This window comes from Camelina sativa, chromosome 15 (assembly GCF_000633955.1).
Source record: "Camelina sativa cultivar DH55 chromosome 15, Cs, whole genome shotgun sequence".
Taxonomy (NCBI): Eukaryota; Viridiplantae; Streptophyta; class Magnoliopsida; order Brassicales; family Brassicaceae; genus Camelina; species Camelina sativa.
The window spans coordinates 13,755,606-13,765,589 of record NC_025699.1 but is presented as its reverse complement, the minus strand read 5'-3'; the positions used below and the strand labels follow the sequence as shown (position 1 = coordinate 13,765,589).

The 9,984-nt window shown below is 35.4% G+C and overlaps 2 protein-coding genes across 2 annotated transcripts; both read left to right on the top strand.

Moving 5' to 3' along the window:
• On the top strand, positions 2,631 to 3,317 carry LOC104748437. The gene has a single exon (XM_010470077.1). The coding sequence runs from the start codon at positions 2,631 to 2,633 to the stop codon at positions 3,315 to 3,317; it is 687 nt and encodes a 228-aa protein (XP_010468379.1).
• Positions 4,635 to 6,862, top strand: LOC104746721 (vicilin-like seed storage protein At3g22640). The gene is made up of 5 exons (XM_010468248.2): positions 4,635 to 5,244; positions 5,378 to 5,458; positions 5,670 to 5,978; positions 6,066 to 6,387; positions 6,486 to 6,862. The coding sequence occupies exons 1-5, from the start codon at positions 4,666 to 4,668 to the stop codon at positions 6,677 to 6,679; spliced, it is 1,485 nt and encodes a 494-aa protein (XP_010466550.1). The 5' UTR covers positions 4,635 to 4,665; the 3' UTR covers positions 6,680 to 6,862.

Here is a 9,984-nt window from a genome sequence, read left to right as displayed (position 1 = left end):
TGAGCCTCTGTTGTACCCATATAGAGCATGTCCAATTTGTGTAACTTTGTATATTATGTGAAGGAAAGTGTGTAACAGCCATAGTTGTAAGCTAATCTTCTGCAATTTCTTCTTTCTCCAGCAATGCCACACTGAATAAAAGTGTCTCTTATATACCGTTGCAGCAGACCAGGTGCCCTTTGTAACATCACTTCCAATTAAACCCCTCCCAATTGCTAGGACTGCTTGTAGTTGCTTAGAATTCCCTCTGTGCCCTAGCTGGTACTTGATAACCCTACATAGAAACTGTGTTGACCCTCGCTTCCTCACTCTGTTTCCTGTCACTTTGTAACTGGCTTGTTCTGTCATAATATAAACTACGTGAACATTATGTGTCGATGACGTCCAAACAAAAACTTTGTTCTCAACATCACATATCAAAGAGTCTGCAACCATTTCTAAGATCCATGAAACTGACTGGTTACTCTTAGCTTTGTTCTTCCAACAGTGCCACACTGAAAAATATAGTTTCTTGTGACACTTGAGCATACAAAACTTAGTGCAGATGAACCTCACCCAGAAGCTAAACACACACACAACCTGCATCCTCTCACTCTTAGTTTTTCCAGATTTATAACCTGCCAATGGAGTAAGATGGATAACATGAATGTCTCTTTTCCTGATCCGCTCCAGTACTCTTTGAAGCATATAATCCGGCCTATTCTTCATGTCAAGATCATCAATCTTATGCGATGTAGGTACAACTTTGGTGACTATGATAGCAGAAGTGTCCAAATGTTGTAGAAGTGCTTCTGATTTAGAGATAGTAGCTTCAATATCAGATTGCAACACTAGCCTATCATCTTCACAAAGTGTGTCACCCAACTGTTCCAATACAAGTTTATTTTCCTCCCAATGAAGAATTTCCCTTACAAGTGAAGCTGGAAACGTTTGGTGTATGGTAAGCACTCTGTTTCTATGTTTTCTTGCAGTAGCTTCTCCAAAGCTAACAAACCGTCCATGCTTCCTTTTGTACTTAAACATCCATGATTTAGGAGACAAAGTCAACTTCTTATGTTGATTTAATTTGTTCCTTCTCTCACACAAACTATCGAACACATGGTGTGTACTTTGCATGCCATTGACACATTCAAGACTCTGTGAACTATTGAACCTCATACTAGCAGATGGCCAATCCTCAAGAACACCTAGATAATCACTTCCAATTCTATGGCTAGGTTCCAACGTATCTGCATTGGAACGATTAGATAATCACCTGCAGATGTGAAAGCTCTACAATCTGATGAGATACTTGCGAAATCGATTCCATGTGATTACTTTCTCCATCCAAGATTGCTGTCTTCTCATGATTCACGTTCTTGACCACATTGTCTAGATTTGCTAACACGGAACTGGCGTCCACTTCCCTTAGCTCATCGTTCTGCAATTTCTCAGCATCAGAAACGATTAACTGAGGGCTAATCAAAGTTGCGTCTGTGTTCATGTTACAATTCCAGTTTAATGCGTCTTGCGATTGCGATACATCCAGCAGTTGCGACGTGATCTTCCCCAAACAAAAATCCACTTCTTTCTTCGATTCTTTCTTCTGCTCCAAGATTTCAATCTGTTTCTCTTCTCTAAGCTCCTGAAAGAGTTTGATTCTTTCATCTCTGTCACCAAACCGCAACACCAAGGCTAACTCCATCATTCCCCAACTGTCGAAAAATCCCCAGACTCGTGTTCGCCGTTGAAACCACAAGAGAGCTTCACCTTCGAGAAGACTTTGCGCAAGATTAAGCTTCTCATCTGCCGTGAAATCCTCCTGAACAAAGAAATCCTCTAGCCATGAAATCCATGGTCGCAATTCACCAATAACACCATCGAAGATGGGAAATCCCTCAAGACACATTGCAATCAAAATCTTGCTTGAAAACCTAACTTTCTTCAGCGTTTGATTCGATCCGTGTTCACAAGCGCACCATTTGATAAGATTGAACATACAAACCCTTCTCTCTTATCTCTTCTCACCCAAATTGATAATCTTGGAGTTATAGTTCTCCAATCTCATCACCTAAGAACAGAGCACATAAGCTCTAATTCCTCTTTACACATCAATGATCACGCAGGATACCTATATGTTTCATCTCTATCTCTATTTATAACCTATTCTTCTCATGCTGCTCTTTAAATCTGCACATGTGCCTCTCACATGTGCACACCTATCAGAGTATCAACAAGAAATCGAAAAGAGCCATGGAGTTTTCCATGGAGCTCTATTCTCAACCAGTTCTAAATATCTCAAATTGTGTGAATGTCAAGCTCACAGAAAAAAAACTACTTTCTCTGGAAGACGCAGTTCGAGTCCTTTCTCTCTGGACAAGGACTGCTTGGATTCGTCAATGGTTCCACACTGCAACCCGAACCTACCTTGACAACACACATATCGTTGGCTACGACACCGTCACCCCCAAACCCTGCATGTTGTCAAGGCGTGGCTTCTTGGTTCACTTTCTGAAGATATTCTCACAAAGGCCACCAAAACAACAACTTCACATGAGGTATGGGTTTTTCTTGCTAGTCACTTCAATAAAGTCTCTTCCTCTAGACTTTTTGGTCTGCAAAGGAAGTTACAGAACACTGAAAAGAAAGAGATGCCTATGGTAGACTACTTAAAAGAACTTAAGAGTGTGTGTGAGCAACTTGCATCTATAGGGAGTCCAGTTAGTGAGATGATGAAGATATTTGCTGCTTTGAATGGTCTAGGTATGGAGTATGAACCCATCGAAACTTCTATTGAAGGGATCTTGGATTCTACTCCCTCACCAACTCTGGAAGATGTAATTCCTCGTCTTACGGCTTACAATGACCGTTTGCTAGCGTACAACGTGGATTCCAACATTACACCACACTTGGCTTTCAATAATCAGAGGTTTGACGGGTCAGGCTACGGAAACAGAGGCAGGGAAAGCTCACAAAGATCTCGAGGCCGAGGCTCGTACTCCACTAAGGGCAGGAGGTTTCACCAACATATATCACCCTCTGTTACTAGTTCTCCAGGCTCTGTTGTCTCCGGTTACACTGTTGATGGTAGACTAGTGTGTGAAATTTGTGGAAAAGTGGGTCACGGTGTATTCAAGTGTTGGCATCGCTTTGACAACACGTATCAGTCTGACTTGCCTGCTACATTGGCTGCCTTGGGGATCACAGACGCCCAATATCAGGGAGGACATGAGTGGACTACAGACAGTGGAGCCACTGCACATATTACGAGTTCTCAGAATCACCTGCAGCAGTCAAGAGTCATGACATGCAGTACATTGGTGCGGACACTGTCATGATGGGAGATGGTAATTTCTTGCCTATCACTCACACTGGATCAGCTATCTTACCAACAACATCTCCCACTAACCAGGGCAAACTCACTTGTTACGACTCAGTACTCACCATGATGCAGCAAACACTTCTACACCAACTCAGGTTCCTATCAGCTCTGCACAAACGAATCAGAACTCTTTATCAACGCACTTTCTTCACATTATCTTCTTTTCTTTCAACGTTCACGCGCGGTTCACCGGATCGATGATCTGAACATTATGAAAAGTTCTTGATCTTGGACAAGATCCAAGTACTTGTAAATGAATCTCTTGTCGTTCAAGAGAGCGTGCCATTGTTTACACGTCAATTTGAATTGCGTCAAATATTCGATTGGAGTCCTACAAAATATTTCTTCTATTATATCAATAGAAAACAACGAACGTTCAGTTGAAGAAGCCATGCGGAATTGAGAAGAAACCAACAAAAAAAAAAAAAAGTAAACTATGACACAAATAAAAATGGTCTGGCTTCTAAATAAAACGCTCGTGAATGGTTTGGTTATAATTAAACGTTGCCTCTACATTTTTTTTTTTTTAAATTATGTGACGTGAAATGGCTTTTTTCCGTTTATGGTAGACAAGTTTCCCCTTTTTTCGAGTTTAATTTGAGGTTTATATTGAAGAATATATTGCAATCGAGGTAACTCTGTTAATATTTCTCTTCTTTTTACTACTTTACTAGTTACTACACCAAGCCACGTGATGCTAGAAATAAAAAACACACGCTAAAAGATTTTTAAAACAAGACAAAAAAAAACAAAAAATTGGAGTGTCTTAGTCATGCTATTTGAGGTAGAACAAAACTTGGTGATGAGACACGTAACGTAAGATCACTGAGAATCAAGATCCACCTTCGTACTTATCGTACGTACCACGTCCACCTAAGTGTTATCCATATCTGCTAGATTCAAATGTTTTCATCTATCTTGTAAAACACACAATAATTAGGAGCAATATTGGATTACAATTTGATCACTAAATCTTAAATGTTAAAAAAATATTCATGATTCTCAAAATCCAAAACTAAGTGCCAATTATATTAGATAAGTTTTTTTCTTAAGGTATTTAGAAATGTTTTTAGATTTTTTTACATCGTTATATAAAACTGGTCATCAATTGATATACTAACTTCTAGATCACATTGAATGTTTTCTCCATTTTTTTTTTGGGTTTTTGGATAACGTCTGGATTGTGTCCAATCGTGGCTTTAGTGTGTTAAGAACACTCGTCACCATGCATGTCAATGTCGCCATCCTATATAAGCAAAGCAATCCATTATTTTCCTCAAGAAGAAAACACATCAGCAACAAAAATGACAATGACCAAGAAATTAGTCATAACACTTCTCCTTCTCATCTCCATAGCTTTCGTCCATTGCTTAGCCTTCCATGTGGAGCTCGAAGAGTTCGAGCCCCCGCAGCAAGAGGAACAAGACGTCCCTCGCCGCGGTCCTGGCGGTCGTCCTGGAGGTCGCTCAGGCGAGGGATGGCAGGAAGAGTCGACGGAGTTTCCCTACCACTTTGGGAAGCGGAGTTTCAAGAATTGGTTCCAATCAAATGAAGGCTTTGTGAAAATGTTGCCTAAGTTCACAAAACGCGCACCGAATCTCTTCCGTGGGATCGAAAATTACAGATTCGCGTTGTTTGAGATGGAGCCAAACACTTTCCTTGTGCCTCACCATCTGGATGCTGATTCCGTGGTGCTAGTACTACAAGGTCATGGAGTGGTTGAGTTTGTGACGGATAAAACCAAAGAATCGTTCCACGTAACCAAAGGTGATGTGGTGAGACTCCCTTCCGGCGTCACCCACTATGCCACCAACACTAACCAGACCGTTCCTCTTCGCTTCGTCAAGATCATTGTCCCCGTCAACAATCCTGGCCAGTTCAAGGTCCACTTATTATTTAAATCCTTAATATTTTTTTTTTCACAATTAATAATGATACCTTGTTTGACCAAGACAGTGTACTAGTTTGAGTTAGTAATGTTGTTGTGTCTCTATTAACGTCCACGATTTGTTTCAGGATTACTTCCCAGCTCGATCCCAGTTTCAGCAATCCTACTTCACAGGGTTTAGCAAAGAAGTCCTCTCAGCGAGTTTCAACGTATGGTTCTTAACTTTTTCATCTTTTTTAAGTCAAGAGTAGGTTTTGTATTCACTAACTAGTAAGGATCGAATCATGTTTGGAAAATCTCGTATAGTTGCGGAAAGTAATTTTGAGTAATTCTGAAATGATTATTGTAAAATTGATAACCAAGTTTTAGTTTCTTATCTGACCACGTTTTTTTATTATTATTATTGTTAAATGTATATAGATACCGGAAGAGTTGGTAGGGAGATTATTTTCTGGATCACAACAAACGGGACAAGGAATTATGCGGAGAGTTTCACCAGATCAGATCAAGGAGCTCACCAAACATGCTACTTCTCCGTCAAACAAACACAAAGAAACAAAATCCAAACACAAAGACACAAGCACGAAGTTGAGACCTTTCAATCTCTTTACTCAAGATTCAGTTTCAACCTACACCAACGACTTTGGTCATTTCCACGAGGCACGTCCTGAGAGTTTTGATCAACTCCAAGACCTTCGCATCGCCGTCGCTTGGACCAACATGTCACAGGTCATACAAAGTAAACAATCCTTATATTTTCCTATTGGTTGATAGGTTAAATGGTTAATATGAGATACGGGTTGTGGAAAAATGCAGGGTTCCTTGTTCCTTCCTCACTATAACTCCAAGACAACGTTTGTTACGTTCGTGGAGAATGGTTGCGCCCGCTATGAGATGGCTTCTCCGTATTCATTCCAAGGAGAGCAACAACAACAACAATGGTGGCCTGAACAAGGAGGAGAAGAAGAAGAAGAAGATATGAGTGGACAAGTACACAAGATTGTCTCAAGAGTGTGTAAAGGCGACGTCTTTATCATTCCGGCAGGTCATCCAGTCACTTTAGTCTCACACAATGAGAACTTTGTCTCGGTAGGGTTTGGTATCCATGCATCCAACTGCACAAGAACGTTCCTTGCAGGTAAAGAAAGGGTTTGTAATTGATTTTTTTTCTAAACTATATCTTTTTATGAGTGTCTCTCTCTGTAAAGGTAACTTGAGTGGTGGTTTGTGTTTTAGGGCAAGAGAATGTGTTGAGCAACCTCGACACGGTAGCGACGAGAGTGACGTTTGGTGTGGGAAGTAAAGTGGCGGAGAAACTATTCACGAGCCAAAACTATTCCTACTTTGCGCCAACGACTCGTAGCCATCAACAAACTCAAGAGAAACGCGAGCCATCGTTCCAATCAATCTTCAGCTTCGCCGGTTTTTGAGAATGCGTTTACAAGTTGCTACGAGTGAAAAGGTTTGGTATATGTGTCTGGCGATGTAATAAAAACAACAACAAAAAAAACGGTGACGCTATGTAAGTTCTGTCTACCGAGGTTTCTTGAGTTGTAAATTGCTCTGAACGGCTCTGTTTGATAAATAATATAACCTGAAGGTTGGTTATGGTGTGGATCTTTTCAAAAAACAAGTGAAAAAAAAAAAACAAAGATACAACGCATCAAATCAATCCAATTTTTTATCATAATTTACTTAAATAAAAGCATCTGAGTAAAATAATCTATATAATAATAGCAATCTGAAAAATGCAAAGAACAATCGCATCTTTTCATCGTGATTTTTCATTAAAAGAAATTCAATTGCATTTTTTTATCGTGACTTTTCATTAAAAATATTATTTAATTATTTTTATGACAAAAAAGTTATATGGTTATTTTCTCTTTAGAAAGTTGCATCTGTTGGATGTAGAATTGTGTCTCTTACAAACATTTGTGACTTTTGTATATAATATTAGCAATATAAATAAATATAAAGACTTTTGTATATAATATTAGTAATATAAATAAATACAAAGACTTTTGTAAATAATATTAGCAATATGAATAAATGCGAAGAACAGTTGCGTCTTTTCATCGTGACATTTTATTAAAAAAATCGTGACTTTTCATTAAAAGAAATCAGTTGCATCTTTTCATCGTGATTTTTGATTAAAAAATATTATTTAATTATTCTTTTGACAAAAAAAAATATGGTTGCGTCTCTTTAGAGAGTTGCATATGTTGAATGTAGAGTTGTGTCTTTTACAAACAGTTGAGATTTTTGTATATAATATTAGCAATATGAATAAATGCGAAGAACAGTTGCCTCTTTTCATCGTGACTTTTTATTCAAAAAATTGTGACTTTTTATTAAAAAAATTCAGTTGCATATTTTCATCGTGACTTTTCATTAAAATAATATTATTTAATTATTGTTTTGACAAAAACATTATATGGTTGTGTCTCTTTAAAAAGTTGCATCTATTGAATGTAGAGTTGTGTCTTTTACAAACAGTTGTGTTTTTTACGAACAATTGTATCTATACAAATGTTCAAATCTTTAGCAATTATGTCTATTCAAATATTCATATCTTTAGTAATCTATATAATTTGTTCTTCTTTTGTAACAATTTCCAACTTTCCTTTTACGTCTTTAGGATTATATATATTTGTTCTTCTTTTGGGAAATTTTTAATTTTCTTTTTTAACATATGATAATAGCAAGCTGAATAAATGCGAAAAACAATTGTGTCTTTTCATTATGACTTTCATAAAAATATGTTTTTTTATCTTTTTGACCAAAAATTATATTGTTGCGTCTTTTTGCAAAATTGTAAATGTATGTTAACTGTAAAGTTGTGTCTCTTACGAACAGTTGTGTCTATTCAAATGTTCACATCTTTAACTAAGTGTAATTCTTCATAAATTATCTTTATTTATTAAAACATATTAAAAGAAATTATCCTAGCCGTTTAATTGAAGCATTGAAACATTTAGTAAATTTAATATTTAAGATCACATCACTCGGAGAAACTCTGCATTCATTTACTAATCATGTAAGTGCAGTCCTATTTATGTGTAATTTACTGAGAAAACATTGTTTTCATTTTTATATTAATATTTCAATTGTTCCAAATTTTTAATAATCAACCATTTGCAAGTAGTTTTTAAAATTACTAAATATATATTATTATAAGAATGATTTTTTTGTAAGGCAGGTTTATGGATTTTTCTTNAAGTAAAGAGAAACAAGCAAATAGATGATGAAAACAAATAAAGAAAAAAAGAATGAAATAAAAATAGAGAAAAATGAAAAATGGAGACTGAAGTAAAAGAANCTTTCCAAAAAACTAGATAAATAACCAACATCTTGTACGGAGAAAAATAAGTAGTAAGTACATTTAATATTGGATTATCAATCTATATAATCTATTAGAATTGTCAAAATATTTAACGACTTTAGACTTTTTTATATATCATATGTTTTGTCTACAAAACGACAGCTGTTTGTATTATATATTCATCTACAATTCCACCTCTATGTATATAAATCTATTCATTTTTATTAATGTATATTATAAGTGAATTATAAGTGAAATGTGTGAAATTTTTTGTTTATTTATATTTAAATTTGAGATTGATTGGTAATCTTCTTATTCTTAACACTGATTGTTTAACAATTTTTAAAACCAGCGACTAAATATAGTGAGAGAGATGAAAAAATCCGACACTTGTATCGCTTAAATACATCGCCAAAAAAACCAGCGACAGAAACATGGTGCACTGATTCACAGAAGATATTGATGGAAATGATTAAAAAAGAAAATTGCACTATAATTACAGTCGTTTGAAGGTGTCGCTGAGACTCACAAATCGAACAAGGCATATGTCTAAAAGAAATAAGGTTATTAATTTGATAAATTTTGATTTCTTGATTTCCGAAATATAAATATGTAAACATATTCATTAATATAAATATGTAAACATATTTATTTATAAAAACAAATAAAGAAAGAAGAAAGAAATAGAATTAGAGAAAACAGAAAAATGGAAAGCAAACAGATGATGAAAACAAATAGAGAAAGAAGAAAGAAATAAAATGCACAATAATTACAGTCGTTTGAAGGTGTCGCTGAGACTCACAAACGAACAAGGCATATGTCTAAAAGAAATAAGGTTATTAATTTGATAAATTTTGATTTATTGATTTCGGAAATAGAAATATGTAAATATATTCATTACTATAAATATGTAAACATATTCATTTATAAAAACAAATAAAGAAAGAAGAAAGAAATAAAATTAGAGAAAACAGAAAAATTGAGACTGAAGTAAAGGGAAACAAGCAAACAGATGATGAAAACAAATAAAGAAAGAAGAAAGAAATAAAATTAGAGAAAACAGAAAAATTGAGACTGAAGTAAAGGGAAACAAGCAAACAGATGATGAAAACAAATAAAGAAAGAAGAAAAAAAAATAAAATTAGAGAAAAAAGAAAAATGGAGACTGAAGTAAAGAGAAACAATCAAACAGATGATGAAAACAAATAAAGAAAGAAGAAAGAAATATAATTATAGAAAGCAGAAAAATTGAGACTGAATTAAAGAGAAACAAGAAAACTGATGATGAAAACAAATAAAGAAAGAAGAAAGAAATAAAATTAGAGAAAAAAAATGGAGACTGAAGTAAAAAGAAACAAGCAAACAAATGATGAAAACAAATAAAGAAAGAAGAAACAAATAAAATTAGAGAAA

Excerpts from the sequence above, each read along its gene's own strand:
- LOC104748437 (XM_010470077.1), top strand. The coding sequence starts at position 2,631 with ATGCCTATGGTAGACTACTTAAAAGAACTTAAGAGTGTGTGTGAGCAA.
- LOC104746721 (XM_010468248.2), top strand. The coding sequence starts at position 4,666 with ATGACAATGACCAAGAAATTAGTCATAACACTTCTCCTTCTCATCTCC. Across the intron at positions 5,459-5,669 it reads TCCTCTCAGCGAGTTTCAAC|ATACCGGAAGAGTTGGTAGG; the intron begins GTATGGTTCTTA and ends AAATGTATATAG. Across the intron at positions 5,979-6,065 it reads CTTGGACCAACATGTCACAG|GGTTCCTTGTTCCTTCCTCA; the intron begins GTCATACAAAGT and ends GGAAAAATGCAG.